The sequence below is a fragment of the Lissotriton helveticus genome, chromosome 6 (assembly GCF_964261635.1).
Source record: "Lissotriton helveticus chromosome 6, aLisHel1.1, whole genome shotgun sequence".
Classification (NCBI taxonomy): Eukaryota; Metazoa; Chordata; class Amphibia; order Caudata; family Salamandridae; genus Lissotriton; species Lissotriton helveticus.
In genome coordinates this window covers 1464600030-1464623991 of record NC_136067.1, presented here as the reverse complement: position 1 = coordinate 1464623991, position 23962 = coordinate 1464600030, and the positions used below count along the sequence as shown (strand labels likewise).

The following is a 23962-nucleotide window of genomic DNA, read 5'->3' as shown; positions in this document are numbered from 1 at the left end:
CATCAATGAGAAATGGACCACCAATAACTGCTCATGCTCCCAGTCTCCAGCTCGTGCTGTGGTGTAAGATGCCTGTTCGTGAGTGAGTTACCCTCTCCCCCCTTTTTTTCTTCTTTCCGCTGTTTATCACACCAACTTACTGTGTATTCTCATCTAGCACTTGTATTCACAGTTTGGGTTATCACTTTTTCATCTTATCATGCACTCTTAGGTATCTTATCAGTGTGGTCTTTCCCTTATTTTATGGTGAAGGATATCTAGCACACTTTACACAGTGCTCAGTTTAATTAATATGTGGCTTGCAATTATTGTTTTCATTCTCTTTTTTGTATGAGTTTATAATCATTTCCACTTTTGTGGTATTTAATCATACAGTAGGACCGCCTTTTTTAATTCCGATTGATATTTTATTGTACATGCATCCTTTCTTTCTAGGTTTCATTTTTTATGTCCATGGCTTCCTGATGAAGGCACACAGCCGAAAGGCGCGTAGGACACAGATTTTCAAGAGCCATGCCAGAAATGACTGTCTTCTGTACTAATGATATGACTATTTTGTCCTTATGTCTTTGATGTAACTTGAATATTTGATGACAGGTTTCCATATATCCATGACAGACACGGAGACGGTATATACACCACAGTTACTCTTAGATTGTTTCAATATATAGTAACGGAATTGTTTGAATCAAGTTCAAATACAAGAGGATCGAAAACATTTTTTACTTCTCTGTTTTGTATTTAGCTTCACTAATTTATAAAAAACAATACAAATAAAAATATTTTTGATACTATTCTACTGTGGTTGCATGTACATGTTCTTTACATTTGATATTTAGGTCCACTAGTATTCTCAAAGTTCCCAAATGGTGATATTTACACATTAGATAATTTCCCTGATTTAGGAATTTGTGTTAGGGGAACCCGTATTTTTGCACACTCTGTAATTGTCAGGGTTCAGCGGGTCCAAGTTTGTTTTCTTCAGTAAAGGGCGTATGTATTACTTTTTAAGTTCTTCTGGAAATAATCCAGTAGTTAAGGAATCGTTGATGATTCTTCTCACTGGAGTGGCAGCAGAGGTTGTTAAAAGAATTGTCTTGAGAGTTTGTGGCAGACAGGGGTCAGAAGGGCTGCCGTCAGGCCTGCTTGCTTTGACCAGATCCATAAATTCATCGTGTGAGATGTGTTGGAAGGAACGGAGAGGCTTGATTACAGCATTCTTGGATTGTTGTTTTGTACAAGGGTTAGTGCTGGTGCTTTGTTTCTGTTTTAAGTACGATTCCAACGTGTCTGCTTTGTCCGTGTAATGATTTGCTAGTTTGTCTGAGTAACAGGATGAGTTCCTTCTAGGCAATTTAGTTTGCGAAATTCATGGAGTATTTTATAGAATTCTTTATTTGCACATTTAGCGTTTTGAATTCTGTCGGAATAGTACCTTTTCTTAACGTTTTTGATAGCCGACTTGTATAATCTAATAATTTTCTGTAGGGGAAGTTTGTCTTGTTTGGCGTTTGTTTTGAGCCAGGTACGTTGCAGCTTTCTAATTTGTTGTTTTATGTCTTTTATTTCTATGTTTCTCCAAGGCGCTTTTTTTCTTTTGTTCTGTTGTGTGGTTTTGAATGGTATCAGGATGTAAAAAGCTTCCTGTAGCCACTCATATAGATTATGAACAGAATTTATGGTTTCAGATTTGTACTGGATGTTAGTTGTGTTTCCAAGTGTTCCAAATTGAGTTTGTTCAACGGCCGATAGGTGGATGGATGTAAGGTAGTTTCAGGTGAGTCGCTTAGCGTGGTTTTAGGTTGGAAGACAAGCAAGTGGTGGTCTCACCATGTCACTGGAGTTATAGTTTGAAAGGTAACTATTTCAGTATTAGCAAAAATGACATCTAGGATATGTCCAGCGGTATTTGTCGGATTGTGGACAATCTGATGCAGGTTCAATGCATCTAGGCCGGTGATTATTGTTTTAGAATGGGTCTTATTGGGTTTATCAAACCAAATGTTAAGGTCACCCGGAACGCATAGGTTGGAGTGTATTGTCATCAGGTTTAAAACTGTGTCTGGAAGTGCATCTGGGAATGTTGCCTTGCTAGGTGGAGGTCTGTAAAGAAGCAGGAAGTTACAGGAGGAAGACGATGTAGGATTGCATCTTGTTTGAAGAGCCTCACAATTCTTTATGGAGATGTTATCAATTTTAGTGATATGTATTGTTTGCCTGAATACAACAGCTAGACCACCTCCTTTTTTGGCTGTATGATTTTGGGTGAATATTTGATAGCCTAGAGGAATGGCTTAATGCAGGACTGGAGTCATATCTTCTCCCAACCATGATTTGGTTATGAATAGTATGTCTGGTTTTCCATCGCTGAGAAGGTCGATGATGTGATGCTTGTTTTTACAGAGGGATCGAGCATTTATTAGTAGACAGTTTAGTGGGTGGCCTTTGGTGTTAGTGGGACTTTGTTTGGTAGAAGAGTGATCAGTATTGTGTGGGTTTGTAGCAGGTGTGTTTTAGTGATGGTATTAGCTGTATTAGGATAGCAATCGTGTGGCTGTTCTGCATCGTGTTCCTCATCCAGCATGCTAAGAAGGCATTTTGATGGGTCTACGTGTGTATGTGTTGGAGATGGTTTTTGAGAGTGAGTTGGAGTGCTGTGTTGCTTTTGTGGTGTAACATTGTTGTGAAGTAGACATGGGGAAGCAAAGTTGTGAGGTGTGGCATGTTGCTTATATTTTTTGCATGTGTTTAAGGCGGAAGGTGTAGGAGTCAGGGGAGGTGGTGCAGCATGTGGGTCATGTAGTAATGTTCTAAATTGTCCAATGAATGAGAGGCGGTTAGAAGAGAGGTGCTGTATTGCTGTATCTGTGTTAGGTGTGGTGGAAGAGTGAAAGCTTGGTTAGGACCACAATCAATACCCAACACAACAGCCATGCAAACTATAACTCAAATACCAAATTCAAAGCTCATGACTTCACCCTTGATGAAACAGATGCATTTACACAGGTTGGATTTGTAATATTTATCACATTACTCATCGTTTTGACAGGGATGAGTGTGAATGTACTATCATTTGTTCTTTAATCATATTTTTCTCTTTGGTGTTTTTAGTTATTGGTATACATATTGTGAGGTCAAAAGCATTGAAATAGGTGTGAAGTATGGTTTTTGCATGGCTGTTGTTTGAGTTACCAACTGTGGTCCTAAACATAACTTGCGAATTGCAGTGGTTTCTCCCTCTTGATTGGCAACCATAACTGCATATTGACAGTCGTTTTTTGGGTGGCTTTCAGAGTTTTTTTTTTAACACATGCTTAAGTTGTTATAACAAAGCCAACAATAAACTCAGTTTAAACTTAGTTTTTTTGCTTAACGAATTACTGTTCTTTGTATTGTTTATCATACTCCACATCCAAGATTCATTAAATGACGCCAAACTTATTAAGAAAACAAAACACACCTTTCGTCTGGTGACTGCTAATAAGACTGAAACTCACCCAAACAGAATAGTAGCAACTCCAGATGCAAGCATTCCGGATAAAAACATGAACTTTGCTCCAATTTGCACGAGCTGAAAAAGAAGCACAGTTCTGTTAAACTGTAATACTCACAAGTTCAGCACTAAAATATAATTAGGAAAGCACAAAATGCTCAAAGACATAGGCAGGCAGTGATAACCTGTGCGTTTCTATGGAGGTTATTTTTCCACACATCAGCTTTCCTTGCTATTGCCAATACTTACCAACCCCCTGCATTGCATTTTAGAAAATTCGGCACAGAGAACTACAGAGTAGAGGCACTGACTTACAGCACTACCCTGCATCCCAGAGACTGAAACCTATGACACAGCACCCAAAGACCAGCATACTCAACTACATCCTGAGGGTAGAAACCTAGGACATGCACTGCAGCCTAAAGGCACTAACGTAATACACTGCATTATATTTTTAGATCTCGCCTGAGCCAGCGCATGCGCTGCACTGCGAGACATTTAGTGAGTGGGCTTTAAAAAGCAGACCACAGCTTTTTGTGTGGCACAGAGTGTGTGTTTACGTGCACAATTACGAGCAGAGGCGCCATCTGGCACATCGCACACCACTCACCAGACGTGACGCTGCAGCTGCTTTCACTTTTGTCACCTTGTGCACACCACTCGCGTGCTTTTAAAAAAAATTATTTTAGCGAGTGCGCGCACACACAACTCCCGGGCTTATGCTTTGGGAATGTTGAGTAAGAAGGCTCGTGCAATGTTGAACCCTCCATGTACATTGGCTTAGACTTGCTGCTAGCACACCTAGTGCATGCACGAGTCCGTGGTCTTGTACGACACTTTCTGCAGTCCTGTTTGTAGCCATGCTTCCTTTACGTGCTGGTATGTTTTCACACACAATAGTAAGTCATGCCACGCAGCGTCCTGCCTTGTACAGGCCTGGACGAGGAAAGGTATCAGGTGTGACATAAGGCACTAGGCCGACATGCTGGTTCTCTTGGTGCTATAGCATGCTGTACTGTTCAGAACGGCATGCCTCAGTGATTCATTTGAGCCCATCTGTTCCCCGATGCTAAAGCATGCAAATACTGGTTGGACAAATATGCACAGACTGTGTCGTGTATCACAGCAACAGGCATCTTTTTGTGCTTCTTACGCCCATTGTGAACCTAGTTGCAACAGAGACCCCTGCAGTTTTCAATGTAAATGTTTTGGTTTCGTACATTCATTCAAGCCGCAATTTGACTTATTCCCACTTTCCCATTCATTCTTAAGCGCCTCTCCTCTCTACCCCGCCACCCCCTCCTCCTCATTCACATCCCGGTGCCCTTCTACGGAGCCCATTGATGCGATACCCCCTCCTGCGCTCTGAGATAGCAGGGCAGCTGCTGATGCTCCCGCCACTGAACGAGAAACGTCACGGCGGGAGGCTGCCAATCAGATCTCGGGTACCACAGTTATTTCTGAGCAGGTGGATTGCTAACAACCCGGGGAGCATAGGATGTTTTATCTACCTTGTGCTTCAGTAATTAAGTAGGGCTGCACTCCAGCGCACTGCCTGAGGTAAGCGCTGGGCACGCGGGCACGAAAGAAGCGACAGTTCCACAGGCACTCCGATCCCCCTATTCACAACAAGCATTTGGAATGCAATAGGTCTCGCATTTATTCGGGTTTGAGCTATTCACATTGCAAATAACAATACCTTTTATTTTGTTGTTGTTTTTAAAACTTAAATAAAAGGGATTCTCATTTACAATGTCAATGGCTTAAACTCGCGTAAATCGAGGACCTTTTGCATTGAAAATGCTTGTTACTAATGCAACCCATTGTACCATGCTCAGCTCTATGTACACTGGCTCACCACACTGCACTACAGCTAGGGACAGGCATAAATTAGTTTTAATAATGATGCAGTAATTTTTAGGTCAGGATGAAAAGCTTTTGCTTTACCGTAAGCTGGCTCTTTGCAAAGCACATGATAATGGCTAGAAGGGAGAGTTGTTTCTTGGTTCTAGTGAGCGTCATTGTTCCTGGCTTGTTAAAGCCCTAGCTGATATGCACAGAGTTAATGATGCATACATTGTTAGAATATGCCTTCTCGCACAGGCCCGGCTCCAGGATTCTCAACCTGGGATGGCCATGAAAATACCTGGATGGGCCAAGAATATGCATGAGTGAAGCAGACAATAATCAACATAGATTTTATGAAATACATGGGAGGGGGCATTGATGAGCCTGCTGTATAAAACAGCTTTTTGCACAGACCTATCAAACTATTGTCTGATGACATTACTTGATGTTGAAGTTGTTACATGAACTACAACCATGGGTTGCACACCAACATCTTTTGCCATTTGTTAAGTAGGCTTCCTTGGTGGTATATCAGACAAAATGTTAACAGTGCCTATGGTTGCAAATATTTTAATAGTGGGGAACTACTGTATGCTTGCTTTATGAACTTTGAAATACATTTTTTGGGAGGTGATAGGAACTTATTGTCGAATAAATGTAATATCTGGGGAATTCAATACTATTACAAGCTATCTGACAGCTATACAGTAGAACCTCAGTACAAATAAGGCTTAATAGCAACGTTGCTTTATCTTCTGGGATCTATGGTTATAGGAGATCAAAACAAGGTGGTGGGCTCACCCTTTTCTTTTTCAGCCTCTGTTTAGCAGACTCAGGGCTGCTTTGGTCAATCATAAATCTTGATCCCCACAGAAAGAGTAGAACTTGACATCAATATTACAGTACGCAGCTGACATAATAATACTGAACTGAATTAGTTTTGACCTGTAGCATCAATTAATTATCCTTCACATGTACAGCGAAAACAACAGCAGTAAAAACAACAAACACAAATGTTTTAGTATTTGGCAAAAAGGTTTTGAACTCAGGACGGTGTTATATAAATAGTCAAGCTTTTGCAATATTACCAACCAAAAGAAATCTTGGTCTGGTGCAACGAAAAGGGCAGTCATTATCAATTAACTTTGCTAAACCTGAAAGCTGCTTCTTAAATATGTGTTGCACACATTATTTATTCACCTTGTAGGCCCAACGGCAAAGCCATTCCCAGATGCAGCATGTGCCATATTTCTATGCACTGTGGCCTGTGATGCAGAGTCATACCTAGGGAAACACTCAAAGAGGTTGGGCATTGAACCATGTAGCTTGCTCTAATTATTCAGGTCACCTAACAAACTCTCTCTCAGAAGAACAATCTAGCCAAGTACACTATGGGAATGAAGCTTGATTTGTACTGATTTGGCACCAAAGCAGAAATTGAGAGCCACATTAAAATCTCAGCTTTTGTTGGAGTTGCTTAGCTTAAGGGCTCCCCCATATTCCCATAGTTTACATTCATACTTACATACTAACATCATTGGATATGCAGCAGGTATGGGGAATCGGATTGGCACATATGGTGTATTTAAAAGGATAATGACAAAACATCTAAATGACAAATTATACTGAGTAGAACGATGTAGTGATGAAGGTCTACACAGGAAGGATGTAATTCAGGATGTTTTATTCGAGTAGATAACAGGTAGTAAAGTTCAGAACATCAAGTAGTTAAGTTGTAAATCCGAGCCCCACCTGGAGCTGCCTGTCAGCTGCTCAGCCCATGACCAACTGTCACTTCACCACTCTGAGTCCCAACATTCCAAGTCATCATCAGACTACAACATTCTAATGAGTCAGAGCACAGGCACTGGCTGAGCAGGAGTGGTAAAATACCTTACAATAAGAATGCAGGATACTACATATATCCCTTTCCTTCCAACAGGAGAACAAATGCAAAATATGATAAAAGATAACAAGAGTGAACAAAGGACACATAGCAAGGAAGGAACAATGGAGTGACAGAGAGAACATCAAAGAAAAGAGCAAGCAAAGCATAGTGAGGAAAAAATATGGGAGAAGAGAAGGAGGTAAAGGTAAGGTGTAAGAAAGAAAATGGAAAACCCATCCTAAACAACAACGAAATAGAAAGAAGGAGACAGAGAGAAGAAAGGGAGGAAATACGAAATAGAGAGAGAACAGACTTGCTAAAGATAACTCCCAAACATAACCACTGGCCAGGCACGCAAGACAGGAAGGAAGCATAAGGCATGACGCAAACCAGATACCAGCCAACACACAGACACAAAGAAGAGGAAATAACGGATCTCCTCCTGTACAGTGAAGGAAAAGAAGAAAAATGCGAACAAGGGAAGGCTGGAGACAAAGGACGACAACAAGCAATGTAAATCAAGAAACCAAGGATGAAAATTATGTATAACAGCACGAGGAAAGCTGGACATAAGAGAAAGCAGAGAAGAAGCGAAGTAAAATACATACAGTATAACTAATACTTCCCCACATTTTCAAGTACACAATAACAATCCGATATAAGTTTAACATTGCGTTATACAAAACAGAAACAATTACTGAATGTAGAAAGACAATATCAGCCAATGGGAATGTAACCCATGACCGTCCTCTACTCCTAAGAAAGAGTGTGAGGAGCACTGTAAATGGGACTGTGACTCATACTGTGAAAGCCCATGAAAGGACATCCCCCGTGTAGAATGTTACATGTAGAATAAGAATGAGACAAAGACCCATAGGACGCACCCTGTGTGAGGGTAGCAATGTGAATGTAAATGGAACTATAACCCATGCAATGGTGCCCTGTGACAGGATACCTGTGTGAATGTAAATGGGACTGAGACCCATGGAACGGTCCCCTGTGTAAGGGTAAGAACCGTGTGTAGCCCATGTAGGCAAGAATATGTGGGCAAAAGGGACTTGTATCCAATGCCATCCCTGTGTAGGGAAAAATATTGTGACATACGTAAACATGTAAATAGAACCATGAATGCAAATGGCATGTCAGGATGGCAGACTGTAAAATGGATCACACCCGACAATCCCATGTGGTATATACGCTATGCAAAAAGTTACTTAAATTTAATGTAACAAAACCCCATCAAGAATGCTAATGGCGAAATAGCTACCAGGGGTACACACAGCTTGAGAAGTGGCAAGTTCTAAACTGCATGGCATTGGTCAAACAAAGGCTAGTAAGCACATTATTATTGTGGCAAAGGAAATAGAATGAAAGAAAGTGTGCATTATGTCACAGCCAACACACGCTGAATAGCAAAATCTTTTGTCACACAGGAATGGTAATATTTAATACACTAGTATTACGTGGCATTCCTGGTATGTTTCAAATGTCCAAGGTTTGCAGAGAAAGTTCAAAATGAAAAGTCAAAAAATGAGAACAGTGCAGTGAAAGAGCGTTCAAAATTGTAGTGGCGATGAACACTAGGCAGTCCTCTTTAAAGTTGTACAAAAGTGCATACATCCGATGCGAAGTGTGTAGAAAAATGTTGAATGTAAGGGGCGTGCATTGTGTAGGCTAAGGAAAATCCCTGCTTCTCTCACCTCATAAACTTGACAACGGTGGACTCTGACAAGAAGCTAACGGTAAATGACAGCAGTCCATAAAAATCCTACCGGTATGTAAGGCTCACAGCACGATATCCACTGGAATGCAGTAGATAGCGTTGCCGGCTTCCCTTTTCATAGGTGGAGTTACTTTGAACTCAGAAGAGTTTCAGCAGACAAACATGGGGGCACGTAGTGGTACGCAGCGCCGGGAGGCTCACAGCGCGTTGCTGCAGGCAGACGTCAACAAGCAGCAAAGGCAGAGTTCTGAGCCTGACGTTACAGAGGGAACCTGTCGTCGTTGAAATCCGCGCGGCTAAATAGGAGAGAGCAGCGCGCGCAGAAGGCACTCAAGAGGAGCAATGAAAATAACGGTTTAAACAAAAACCGATGAGACAATAGATTTCTGAAGAGAAAAAGTTATTGGTAAAACTCACCACAGCTTAATTTACGGTGGCTGGCAAATCTTATTAAGCGCCATGACATGAAGGCATTCCTCTTCTGGCAAAGACGGTGTTCAGACGATCCAAAGCCTTTCTTAGAAAATATACATCAGTCAAAACGTTATCTAGATAAAACGCGGGAGTTGAGAGATGTGAGAACACCCACACTAGTGTAACTTCTACAATGTTAAAGTAAAACCATCTCACAGGAGGCAAAAGCTGTGGTGCATAGAGAAAGCTGGTATAAAGAAAACAGCAACACTGTTTTAGGCAGGACAATTTTGCGCTGTGTAACTTTCTGAAGAAATTAGCGATAGGATGTACACCATGTTGTTCAGCCTAATGATGTTCATGAAGACAGAACCACATGTTGAAAGATTCAGAGTCCAGAATACATACTGTAGATGTGCACAAGATCACACAGCATAGACAGCCGGTGCTGAGGATCACACAGCATAGACCGCAGGTGTTGAGGATCAAGATGAAACAAACAGCTGTCTATAAGTAGTGGAAGGCACGTGGTAATGCAGCAGACTGTGGTGGTAAAGCCACAATCCAAAATGTGTAGTGAAGATGAGCACAGCTCGCCTGGGATAGGGCTGTCCGGTGGGAGGACACTGGTGGGGCTGAGTGGCGCAGTGCTTCATGCTTACATGTTTCTTGTTGTCTACTTTGGTTTCTTGAGAGAGACTTGTTTCTTCTTTGATGATTTAGTAGTTGTTCAGTGTGCAACACACGTTTCTTGTTTGCAGTAGTTCTAAATCCCGGCCTAGATAAAACTCCAAATAGCCGTAGTCCCTTTATAATCTAGGGATCTCCTCCTAGAGGCAATGCAGCAATTTGCTCTTTTAGATATATGGAGGGAAAGACCAGGCCTGCAGCAGGGGGTATCGTTTAGAAATCATAAATATCGGCAACAATCCAGAAACAATTACATGCTGATCAGTAACTCGCTGAGAGATAGAGTTAATGATATTACATATCTGGCTAATCATCTTTCTGATCACTCAGGGGTTCTTTTACGCCTGGATGGTCCATCAGTAGGGCATATTCGTACATGGTCATTTGATCGTTCTTTACTCCTGGTGGAGGAAGAAAAAGCTTTCCTTTTACAAGAAACTGAATGGTTCCACGATACAAATCTGGGGTCAACATCAATATTAAATGTGTGGGACTCTTTTAAAGCTTTTCTGCGTGGTCAAATCGCCAGCAGGGCAAGCTTTAGGAATAAAAAGTATAAAGAGGAGGTATCTTCCATCGAGGGGAAGTTGAAAGATCTAGAAGCTAAGCTATCCCCTCAAGCCTCGCTCGAAGCCCAGCAAGAATGGAAAGCCAAATGGGCTAATTTAAAAGGGCATCTAGAAAGCATCCTTCAGTCCAGGCTTATTTGTAGATGGGAGGCTAGTAGAATTGCCCATTTTGAATTTGGAGAGGGCGCAGGCAAACTCCTTGCCTGGAAAGCCAAGGCTGACCGGGCAAGAAATCATATTAATGAGATTACTAGTGGCAATGAGATCTTCCGCTCAGATGGGGAAATCAGCCAGGCCTTTCAGACCTACTTTCAAGAGATATATTGTGAGGACAAAAGGTTAGACGTCGCCAGCGTTCAAAATTAGTTAAGGGATATCCCCCTCCCCTCTCTAGGACAGGACCAACAGCAACATCTGGATCAAGCCTTTACTCAAACCGAGGTTAGAGAAGCCATCCAACGCTATAAGTCCGGGAAAACGGCGGGCCTTGACGGCCTTCCGGCAGAGATCTATAAGATGTTGGGAGAGAAGATCATTCCTGTTTTAACGCAGTTGTTTAATCATGTGCTGAAGGCTGGTTTAGGGCTCCCAGCTTCTTGGAACGACGCCCTAATATTCTTGATACTAAAACGCGGGACACCTCCGTCAAGTTGTGGGTCATACAGACCCATCTCGCTTTTAAATGTAGATTATAAACTTTTTACTTCTATCCTGGCAGCAAGATTGGGTCTTTTTGTGGGGTGATGTCCTTCATTTGGATCAGAAAGGTTTTGTTAGGAATCAGCAGCTCTTAGATCTCACGTATGATCTTATTGGCGCTATCGATCTTCCCTCTACATATTCCCTCCCATTGGCAGCCATGACATTAGATGCCACCAAGGCCTTCGACAGAGTAAATTGGATTTACCTGACGGAGGCTTTGAAGAAGTTCAATTTTGTCACATGGTTCAGTTGATTCACCAGACCCCACGCTAGGCTGTTGGTTAATGGGAATATTACAGACTCTTTTAAGATTACAAGAGGGACCAGACAGGGCTGCTCACTTTCCCCTCTTCTAGTTGATCTTTACATCGAGCCATTTGCCCAACGGCTTAGGGCGGATCCTAAAATACAGCCATTTAAGTATGAGGAGTGGGAGAGGAAGGTAGCCCTGTATGCTGATGATATCTTGTTGTTTTCCGCAGATTTACAGTCAGCTTTCCCAGCAGTCATCAGTTTGGCCCGGGAGTTTGGCTCTGTCTCTGGTTATGAGATCAATGCCGCGAAAACTGAAATCATGACCTGGAATTTGGCAGAGACACATTGATGTCACCAGCCTAGCTCCAAAATGAGAGACCTGGGGGTACATGTGGTGCAGGATATCACAAAGATCGCTGAGAACAACCTAGATATAGTGGCAAAGGAATGTAGAAGGCTTATGAAGTCTTGCGCTATTCTTCTATTGTCAATCTTGGGAAGAACTAATCTGATCAAGATGACGATACTCCCAAAGATTACTTTTCTTTTTAATTTTATCCCTCTTTATTTTGAAAAATCCACGATTGTGAAGCTTCAGAGCGGCATTAACTCATTTATATGGGCATCTAAGACATCTAGGATTGCTTGGAAAAAGGTGAGAAGAGAAAAGGGTGACCTCCAGCTGTATGCCTGGGCTTTCCAACTCTCACATTCACATGTTACCGAGAATGCCCATGGATACTGGTGCAGGAGGGATGTTTTTGGCTATGCTTAGGGATGCCAAATTGTCAGAGGAAGTTTTTTTGTTCAAATTCGGGGATCCGAAGTTTTTTTTTAAAATGAGTCTTCAGGGGGTAGCCAAAATCTGGGCCCAAGTTAGGAGGGCAGTGGGGCTCGACTATTTTTTCAGCTTGGCTCCCCTTTGGGATTCTCCTGGAACGCCAGAGTGCCTAAGGGACAGTCTGGCAAAACCTTTGAGCGACGCAGGATTATTGGTTTGGAGAGACCTCCTCGATGGAGGCACCCTTATCCCCTGGGAACATCTCCAGGATAGAGTTGGGGGAGGACTCTCTCGAATTAAACATTATCAACTTGCAAGTGGGGTCCAATCTCACCCACGGAAGCGCGCCTTGGGATGCGGAACCATTTTAGAACATCGGCTTGTGACCAAACCCCCAGAGAAGAAATAAGTTTCCCTCTGGTACCAAATCCTGCTGGAAGAAGTAGATGGTGAATTTAAGCTTGCTGAGGAACTTTGGGGGGGGGGGATTGTGCTAAACTATGGCAGAAATCTTGTAAGATCTTCTATGAAGTTGTGAAACCAGCTTGGCTGAAAAGAAACCACCTGTTCACCATCCACAGGGCCTACCTTACTCCCTATAAACTGACAAAAATTTCAGATGGGCCACCAGTCAGTTGTAAAAAATGTGGCCTGGTTTCCGCTCAGATATACATATGTTTATGGAATGTCCTTCTCTTGATACTTTTCTGGCGGGAGGTCGGAAATTTTCTGACAAGGGTTTTAGGCTGCGCTATTAACATAGATTTGCCTATAATAATATTTGGTCTTGCAGAAAACATCACTGGCCTCGCTGAAGGTTTGCTTTTTTATTCGGTTCTGCTAACCAGGAGGCAAATCTGTATAAAATGGACGGAATCTAGTCCTCCCACCTTTGCGGAGTGGCAGTCATCCCTTTTGGCAGTCTCCAAATTAGATCTAGCCAGACAGGGAAGTAGCAAGAACAAGGCATTTTGGAATCCTCTGCAACTTAGATGGGACTCTTAGATGACGAAGTAGAATCGTGTTATTGTGTGTTTTTTTTCTCTTCCCCAAGTCCTATGATTATGCTGTTAACACCCTTCGGGTTAAACCGTGTGCTGCCAGGTATTGTGGCGGTTTATCGGCGAAAGTCATCTAGCCTTTGAGCTTGGCAGAAGGGGTATCTCAGTGGTTTCTTCATTGATACTCAAGGCGGGTCTAGTACTAGTAGGTGGGGCTCCATTCTAATAGCCTACATTCCTCAGTGTCATGAGAGTGAGTACAGACGCCCAGGGTGGATTTTGAAGTGAGATTGAAGGCAAATGAGGACAAAAAAAGATGCCAACACAGGCCTGTGATATATGCTATAGATTACTGAATTCCGTCGACATGTAGAAGATACTATAGTGAGGATGTTAAGATATGAATCCTAATGGGATCGCGGTTACCGGTGCGTGGAGTCTAACTGTAGCTAAAAGGACCCATTTATGATATTGGACAACTAAATAAGGTATATTGTCCTATGTATAATGTCTAAAATTATGCTAAAATGTCTACAAAATGGGGCTCACCAAATTTAAGATAAACTGAAATATATGCCCAAGATAAGATCTAATTGGTTTGGAAATTGAATTGAGGCATTTTCTTTTATGATGTGGATCTGAGTCTGTAATATGAAGTTAAGTTGAACTTAGTGTATATATGGAGAAACAAATAAAGTATAGCTCCCCATGGATAACTTTGAAAAAAATGTTGTTGTTAGTTGCTAAATCAAATTGGGCCTCTCGTGCGAATATGCACATTTTATAAATGAATTACATATAAGGAAATATATGACTTTACAGATGGGTTGCATATAGGAAGTATAAATTGATGTGCAAACTGATAGGTGAACTGCTAGTACTCATTCATTAAGATGAAATATGATGGGGCATGTTCTGTTATGTAAATAAGATTTTAAACTTCATATAAATCAAAAAATGTTGTAAATGGTTTTATTTAAGAATAAATTATATGTCATGTGTAGCCCTGAAGAAGTCTCTTTATAGAGACGAAACGCTTTGGCTACTGAGAATTCTTTTAATCTTTTGAAGAATTGAATAAATAAGTTTTCTAAAGAAACAAGGACTCCTGTGGATGAATTGCTACACAACCCATGCTGTAAAAAGTCAAGAACTACTTGGATATTAATAATTAAGTGTGTGTGCTGGTCACGCTTGTTTAATTTTATTAAGGAAGGATAGGGGACTGTCCATCCTGATCAGAGTACCACATTAAGGAAACTACATTCACCATAAGTGATATGTGTAAGAGTCTTTGCCTCAGTTTCTTTCTCTTTAAATCACAATTTATAAAGAGTGATAAGACATTAATTGTTAAATATATGCTTGTAAAGTGAAGCTCCAACATTTTGCTCTTTAACATCTTTCATAAATTAAAATAAATCTAAATGAAAATGAGAGCACAGAAGATATAAGAAATTATGCCTAAACCTCAATAATATTACTTGCTTATCTCCCACAGAGCATTGTTTGAATGGTGGGTACTTATTTTGCTGGAAGATTATACACTATCGTATTTCATCATTTTCCTTGCCTCCATCTTTCTTCTTCTGTTTGTATACTTTGTACTTTCCCTTCCCATTGACTCTTTTCACTTCTCCCCTTCTGCCTTCCCTTCTTTCCTGCTCTCCATTCCTCCTATTTTCAATCTACCTTCTTTCTGCTCTGTAGCCAAATTCCTATCACACTATACTCTTTCCTGACTTCTGTCACTCACTTTTACTCGGTCTCTCTCTTAATTCTGCTCACGCATCTTGACATTCTCCGATTGATCTCTGAAGTCTTGTCTTCTCAATTCTCTTCTATCTGCCTCTCCCTTTCCCTTCTTTCTCTTCCATTTTATGCCCATTCTCATCTGCCCTGTTTTCCTTTCTGTTTTCCATTTCTCTCCCAATGTTTCTTGCTTCTCTTTCACCTCTCATCTCCCCCCTCTCTCTTCGGCACACAATCTTTCCTCACATCATCCAACAGAACACATGATTCACCACCAAACGTATACCATGAACTTAACAAGTAGTAAGGCACAGGAGCTGACCTTAAACCCTATATGAAACAAAAGGGATCTATATAGGTCAACAATATTCCAATGAGGTCTCATTGAGAAAATATTTCACAATTCAATGGAATCCCTAATAAACCATATTGATAACTGAACAAGAAATATCAATAAGCGTTGGAACATAGTGTAAGTTAGTTTACTGAAGCAAACTTTCAAAAGACATGAGTAAAATACGCTTGCTTAAGCAGAACAATAACTGCTCTGTCTGGAAAAAGTGAACACAGGTTGTTGGCTGATATCAACAAATAGATGCCCATGTGTGTTGCGTGAGATACGGCAACAGACTTACAGAACAGCTGCAGAATGGACAGGGAATTATTGTCCATCTACATGTACACACTGCGAAGTATAGTGATCATAAATTATAATCACTATACTCCACAATGTGGCTTTGATGTCGTAATTATCAAAGGAGTTTTGGCCCCTGAATTACTTATCGGTCAACATGAGGATGGTGGGAATGAGGATCGGATCCAGCAGCGGCCAGTGGCAAACCAAAGAAGTGGGGGGACAACATAACACAACAAAAAACAAATAACTTACTGGCCGCATCGCAGCTCTTCCACTCCTCTCTGGCTCAAGTCCTCTGCAGGCACAGGCTCCCAGACTTCCCAGTGGCTAATCCAGATGCTGCTCTCAAGCTGCTGAGAGCAGTGTCATTATTGGCCTGACCGACCCTGATTTCCGTTTCCAGAGAGACTGGGAGCCTGTGCATTCTGGATCCAACTTCAGGTTGGAGACAGCTCAGTGCGCATGAGGGTGTGGCTGTCCTAAGACAGCAGTCCAAACCGGCATGCGCACTGATAGCAGTGTCCACCACTACTACTCTGGGGCAGCCATCGCCAATGACCTGCACCCCAAGACTCAGCCTTCAGAGGATAAATAAAAAGATAATAAACCTGTTTTATTATCATTTTATTTTTCACGTTTTGAGACTGCTGGCGGGGGCGTTCCTTCGCCTTAGCGGACCACTTCTTCCCCATTAGCACACACACTTTACACTATTCACAGCACTTCTGATGGTAGTATCGCTATAATACCTGCAAAGAAAAGTCACATAGCGGGGCCATACAGCAGAAGTACCTGTCAATTCGGACTACTGCCAACCTTTAATGTACATGGATATACCAGAAGGATGTGAGACCTAATCCTCCACCTTGGTGGTATGTGTAATATACACAATCATGCACATTAGTAAGGAAGGGAGATCCAATGTATCTAATACAAAATATTTAGTAGTTTTCTCTGTTATGTACAACACTTACATCTTTTCTCAAGCTAACAAATGTTTACAACAAAATAGGGCAACTCTTCTCAAGTCCTTCAACATATTTTTGAACATTTCTACGATACTAAGAATATTTCCTCTATAACGCACCAGTGGAAAGTAGCAGTAAATACATTTACGCACAAACGCTTACAAAATGTATTTCCAGCCTTTTGAATTTTTTTATATTATATTACCCCACTAAAATGAATTTTTGGTTGTTGATAAATAAAACATACAAAAAGCAAAATGGCTATGCCTACTCTTTCATATTGTCTTGCTTAGCAAACATCGGTAAACCTCAGACTGTTTGGTTTTGCCAGTGATTTCTGTATCATTATTTAAATAATTTCCCCTAGCCAAATTCAGAAAAGAATAAGTGCACTTAACTGCCATTTTCGATAACTTATACTAAGCAGCCAATAAAACTTCAATTCAGCAAGTCCTATAATATGAACAAATGGCCAAATTCTCAAAGATATTTATGTACTTAACTTAAACGTCGATGAGTAAATTAAGTTGTTTACGGGGACAAACTCCTCATAAATGCAAGCACAAATGTGGAGGTAAGCAGAGATAAAACATGAATTTTCAGTCAGGAGTACCAAAGGGGCAGCAAGTGGTACCCATAGCTTGTTCTTTGCTGACCCTGGAACTGTTTCTGCAACCCTTAGTTTCAAGGCTCATGAAAGCAGCAGCGTGACAAGAAAGTAGAGAGGTTTCTAAGACTGAAGTTACTTTCTGTACTGTGCACTCCTTGCCTTTCCCCTACCTCCTTAGCAGGACTTGGCAGAACTATGAGGAAAAAACCTCTGAAAGGAGTGTGAAAAGTCTGTTCGAAAGTGATAAACTGCACAAAATCACTTCTGCTAGCTATAACAATTTTTTGAGTAGACATTCATGAAATTGTATCCACAATTGAGAAAAGTACTTACATATTTTCCCAGGACTAACGAAGATATGAAATTGAATAAAGCAAAGCATCCAAAAATGAATCCAACTATTGTATTGCTAACACCTTTCTTCGCAGCCTGCATGGGGGGACACATAAAAACAATAAAACGAAGAGCATGAACAGCAGAGCAAGTTGGGCTTACAATGAGCAAGTGTGAGATCACTACATGATTAAGCACATATGGACTGCTTGATGTAAAAAAAGGAACCACCTACCTCCTGAGGAAAAAAGGGGGCCAAAATAGAGTAGACGATCATTGAACTAAAGTTAATTGAAGCACAGGAGATCAGGGTGAAAATCTGTGCTCTTGAAAGCTTTCCAGATTCCTCTTTGAACTCATCTGGTCTTTGACTGTCTGAAACAAAAAATGAAATTGGAAAAAGTGAAATCCTGGAATACAATAAAGGAGGAGGCAGGGTATTAACTCCCACACAGATTAATATTTGAGGACCTTGTAAAGCTGGTGCCGATGAGAATTTAGGGAAAAGTAGCACTGACACAAATCAACAGGCCCTTCTAAGAGAAAAGTGAGTGTTAAGTATTTAAAACAGCACCAAATAAAACTAAAGTCAAGAAATCAAACTACACAATTCCCACATAAATGTAGTAAAATAACAAACATTTAATAAGTAAAACAGAATAAAAAATATCAAGAAGGTATAATAGTTTAAAGTTCAAAAGTCACAAATCCTTAAGAAACTTCAAAGTGCTAGGGAAGGTCAAAGAACAGAGGTCCCTAGGTGAATACATTTATACTTCTGGAATCATTTAGATCCTGGCGGATTACCAGGCAGCCCACCAGAGGTGCTGAACTCATGACCTCCGCCACACAGGGAGAGAACGGTGTCCACAAGTCACGGTGCAGACAGCGGCATCTGAGTTGTTGGGCATACCAAGTGGCGGTGTGAAGCGAGGTGGTGCACACAGATCACGATGCAAGCAGCGGCTCGGTGGCGACATAGGGCGACATAGGGCGGCGGCATCGGTGAGACCAGGGTTGTGGTGCAAAGTATGGCGGTGCCCTCTGCAGTGCCTTTAGGTCACAGAGCCTGCAGCGGTGGCGTTGACAGCGTCAGGTTACCCTTTTCCTCCTGGGCAAATGAAACATCTAGTTCCAGAAACTGGTAACCAGAAGAAGTTGAAGTCTTTGATTTCCCTGAGCCTTCCAACAGAAGACAAGCTCTACATCAAGCCCTTGGAGATATTTAGAATGCAGAAAGAAAAGTCCAGTCCTTTTCCTGCTCAAGACAGAAGCAGCAACTGCAGGCCAACCCAGCAAAGCACACAGAATAGTGGTAGTCTCTCCTCATAGCTGTTTCAGCTCTTCTTTCTGGCAGGTTCCTTAGTACAGCAGTAATCTAATGTTCTGGGGTCAGGGCCCAAATATGTATACCACATTTCCTTCTGAAGTTGGCAGAAACAAAGTTCCACTGGCATACACAATCCAGTTCTGCCTGGCTGAGGCCAGGCTCACTCCAGGGTGTGGAGAAGGCATTGTGGAAGACAGACACAGCCCATTCAGGCGCGAGCAACAACTCCTCCCACTACTCTAAATGCAGTCAGGTCTATTCAGCCTGGCTATGAGTCTCTCAGGAAAGGCAGGACACAACTCAACTTCCCCTGGTGTCTGTGTAGTGTGAATGCACAAACAAGTCCCTGTCAGTGTAAAACCCAGACACTGAATACAAAACTGGCAGAGGCAAATAGGATGGTTAGACAAGAAAATACCAACTTTTCTAAAAGTAGTATTTTCAAACACATAATATAAAAATCATCTTCACTAAAAGATGTACTTTTAAATCTTGAGTTCATCCTAACCTCCATTTCTCTATCTTGTCCCAATGGAAAGTTATGCTTGTAAGATGTTACAAAGCAACTCAAATGTCAGCCTATGGGACAGATAGCCTTGCAATAGTGAAAAACGAAATACGCAGTTTTTCACTATCAGGACATGTAAAACACAACAGTACATGTCCTACCTTTCACATACACTGCACTCCACCCTTGGGTACCTTGGACCAAACAGAGGGGTGCCTTACATAGAGAAAAGGGAAGGTATGGGCCTGGTAAGTGAGTGCACTTGCCAGGTCGACATGGCAGGGAAATCTGCATGCATACACTGCAGTGGCAGGTCTGAGACACCTCTGAGAGGCTGCCAGTGTGGGTGGCACAATCAGTGCTGCAGGCCAACTACCAACATTTGGTTGACATGCCCTGGGCACACACAGTGCACTGTACTAGGGACTTAGTAGTAAATCAAATCAGCTAATCATGGAAACACCAATCCGTAAGCACAATTTACTTGGAGAGCATATGCACTTTAGCACTGAATAGGAGTGGCAAAGTGCCCAGAGTCCTAAAACCAATATAAAGCAAGGTCAAAAACAGGAGGCAAAAAGTCTGGGGTTGAACCAGCTGAAAAAGCCAAGTTTAACACTTATTCTGTGCTTGTTTAATGGCAACTCCTCATATAAGGCCCTTCTAAACATATGGAGTATGGTGAGTTCATGAGGCTGAAGAGGGTACACAAAGATTTATATGAGGCTCCAATGGTTTTGCTTATTAAGCGGCACTGGCCAAATTAGACTATACACGTGTGATTATGAGTTATATGAGAATGTCCATGAACGTATGGGGCTGAACTTGGTATCTGAAAGACAAGCATTGGCAAAGTCAATAGGTTTGGCATTTGACAGTGGAAGTATTTGGTATTTGTCGGGTGACTTTGTGCATTGCCCTCAGACAGGGCTTGACTGGGATCACAAACCATCCCTGGCAATTAATTCCGACCAGCCCCCCGAGGAGGAAGGGGGGGTGTAGACGTAATTGCCAGGGCTAGAGCACTGCTGGGTGCTTTTGTTGAAAGGGACTGATTTTGCAGTACTGCTGCAAAACCGACCCCACTCTTCCGGCCCACCGGGGAAAAGCCTGGTGCCTGCTACGGCCAATACGGTCCTGCCCTCAGATGTCCTACAAAGGAAATACCATAATAAAGTAACATCTTGGGCTGAAGCAATTCAGAAGGAGAGCGTACTGCTATCTTGCAGAACAGACTGCATTAGCAGGGTAAAGCAAGATTTAGCCTCAACAAAGTGTCATGAAAAGGAGTCAGTAGATGAAGTTTATTTTGTAAGTGATGAACTTAAAAGATATGCACCCTTCAAATAGTGCATTGCAGATACATTTAACAAGGAGGTAGTACATTTGCTGCATTTTAAGAAAACCTGTGTGCCAATATCTTTACTTTATGAGCAAATAAAGTTATAAACACAATGCCACATGATCATCACAGCAGAATGAAACAAATAAATACCCACGGCCAATTAGAGAAGAGCAATATGCCCTAATGACAGTCTTAGGCATTCAAACACCAACACTTACTAAACAAAAAAGCCATAAGTCACCGAGTAAAATTTGTTGTGTCAGCAAAAAACACTCGAAATTACAAGTTACACATCTTGATGCATTTGCAGTCTAACAAACAACGTGAGCCCAGTTCAAACCTTACCGGAGAGAGATGGGACAATGTAACTATTCTTCAAATTCCACAGCCTTGATGAAAGCCAGTGCCCAAATGGGGATGACACAAAGCCCGCTCTGTATCTTTCTGTAGTTCTTTATAGTGTACTTATTTGAAGAATTAGTGGCATGAGGTCTCGTAACATTGAAACCTGCCTTTAGCCAGACCTAGAAAATCCTAGAATATGACAATTTGGGTTCTCGTCCTGCCCATAGCACTATATATTTACAAATAACAGGTACAGAAAACTGCACAAAGAGCATGGTGCAACCAGTGCACAAAGATGACTCACTGAGTTAAGTGCTCCCTCTTAATATATATGTGTGACAATTGGGTCATGACATGAGCTAGAATCTTAACCTGGCCAACACGGAGTATATCTTTACAAGGTTGACAAATTGCACACTGTGCAATTAGCTAGTTATTTCCAGCAAAAAAGTCGAAACTCCATTAAGTTCTGTATGAAACAAGTTCTTTTTAATATTACTCTGCACAAGGAATGGTTAGAGGTCATGGCTTGTGAGCAGTACAATATTGTCATGTCCAGAGGTGATACGTTGTTCACATGCCTACAAAGCCAGATAGCATGTGATGACATTAGATGCAGATTACAGCCTCAGGCCATGCTTTGCTTGTACAGTGCAAAGTGCCTGGATGTCTGGTATACCCTCAGGGTACACCATGGAAGCATGTGGGGTGATCTTGACATGCGGCTAGATATTTTTTTAAATTAGGGTAAAGGCGTATCAGTTCTAGAAAAAAATTAAGACATGATATGGCTGAATCAACGTTATACTACTTATAATATTGGCAAAACACTACTTTGTATAGTTGAAAGGACATTCTAATTATGAAGACAGCAACCATGGTGAAACTCTGCATCAAAGGTGAACATATTTTGCAACGTATGTGGTTGTTTATAAATTAACCTATTTATTACCTAGAATATCTAGAGAGCAAACATATAAGTAACCTGTAAACTACTAAAGTCCAACCATTGTCCAAGTTCTCTAATCAATACTAAGCTACTACGTACGTGCCAACATTTTTAGGTCTCGCCTAGGCAGTGCTTGGGCTGTCTCGTTGAGACATGCAGTATGTATTATAGCGTGGAAGATTTGTTTAAGCTCCGCCCACTCTCCGCCCATTTTTTTGTATTGGCTTAGATCCTAAATACAGCCTTCCCATTGGTTTTAGGCTTGTTTGTCCCTCCTTCTGACAGCCATGTTGGCATTTGTGTCCTTCCATGGCTATTGGCCCCTTTACTGTAAACACTATTTTGTTCCCCTGCCTTCCCCACCCCCGTCGCCTCCCGCAGTCCATGACTTCTGGGGACACCACCACCCTCTGCACTCCTGTTTGCTCCTTTTTTACCCCGCCCGTACTCCCTTTTAAAATGCAACAGGACTCGTGTAAATGCAAGTTCTATTGCATCACCAATGCTTGTTTTTAATGTAATGCGCCCGCATTTTGGCTCATGGAGAAGCGTGAGACCACCCCTCATTTACAAGTATTTAGAAGCAAGAGCCCACTCCGCATTTGCAAGCACTAAGAAGCGGTAGCCCACCCCGCATTTGTAAAGAGCCGCCGAGATCGGCCAGAACCGCTGCCTCAAGAAATACAGGAGTCAGGCAAGGCTGCCAGACGTTGGGCGGAGCTTACGGCCCAGCAGAGGAAGTTACTGTGTGCCGGCGAATGGAAACACATGGCTGCGACTTTTCAAAAGGAGAGGGTCGTGTTTAGGTTATATATCGTAAGAGTTCAATATAAAAGCTCACTTAGTGTTGTAATAATTGTCCCAAATAAAGTGACGATAGGCAGAACATGAAGGAAATTACAGCCACGCAGCAATTCCCTTGTGATTGGCGGAAATTCATAAGGGCACAGGTGGGTGGTGAAATAAATTAATAGCGGATGTTGTTCGATAGTGGTGATTTCCTGTTTATGTTTTGGCCCATTCCTATCGTTAGGTTGCAATCTAGTTCTTCTATTTTGGGCATCTATTGGACTGAGGAGCAGAAGTAGTTCTCCAAACACCAGTTATGTTATGTTATGTTATGTTGTGTTATGTTATAGTGACTTATATAGCGCTCAGCTGCCCCAGCAAAGGGGCGTCCCGGCGCTTCTAGCAGCTCACAAACAACTGACTACGATGAGGTTCAGCAAGACAATGTCCGGAAAGTTATGGTCTGCGACAAAAGTGTGTTATATGGACGGGTTAGGACGAAAGTGTTGTGGATGCCATGGTGAAGACATTTCTTCAGCTATGGGTGTGGGAGTATTGTTATGGAGCTGGGATCGTCGCCAAATGATGATAATTATTTCTTATGGTGTGGTTTGAAAAAAAAAAACATTCACACAATAATATTTCCTGCAGGGTGGTTTGAAAAAAGCACCCATATAATGTTTTCTAAGGCGTAGTTTGCAACACATTCCTATTTCAAGTCTTAGCGATTGAATACGCTGGGTAAATAGGATAAAACATGAACAACAACTTGCTTAGAAATACAAACAAAAAAATATGTTTGCATTTGTTGGAGCAACCCTTACCCAAAACCATCGGAGGAGTAACCTGGCTTAAACACCTAGGGGGCAGTATGGATTAATAAAGCATATTTGTTAGGAAACAATGATGAGCAAACCCTCGCAGTTTGGATGTGGTGAGATTTCAAGTCTAGGTCCGCCTATAAACTAGCTATGCTTGGAGTTCCTTTTACATACACCTGATGACAAAAAGGAATTAGCGGGGGTTCTGTTC

The 23962-nt window shown here is 41.7% G+C and overlaps 1 protein-coding gene across 2 annotated transcripts in view; it reads right to left on the bottom strand.

Moving 5' to 3' along the window:
- Positions 1 to 23962, bottom strand: part of LOC144763557 (MFS-type transporter SLC18B1-like) — a 664439-nt gene that overhangs the window by 563849 nt on the left and 76628 nt on the right. For both annotated transcript variants that reach the window (XM_078649273.1, XM_078649272.1), the window contains 3 exons: positions 17900 to 18039; positions 17665 to 17760; positions 3498 to 3571 (listed from right to left, as the gene is read on the bottom strand). In XM_078649273.1, the coding sequence (XP_078505399.1) occupies positions 3498 to 3571; positions 17665 to 17760; positions 17900 to 18039 (310 nt within the window). The remainder of the gene's footprint in view (positions 1 to 3497; positions 3572 to 17664; positions 17761 to 17899; positions 18040 to 23962) is intronic.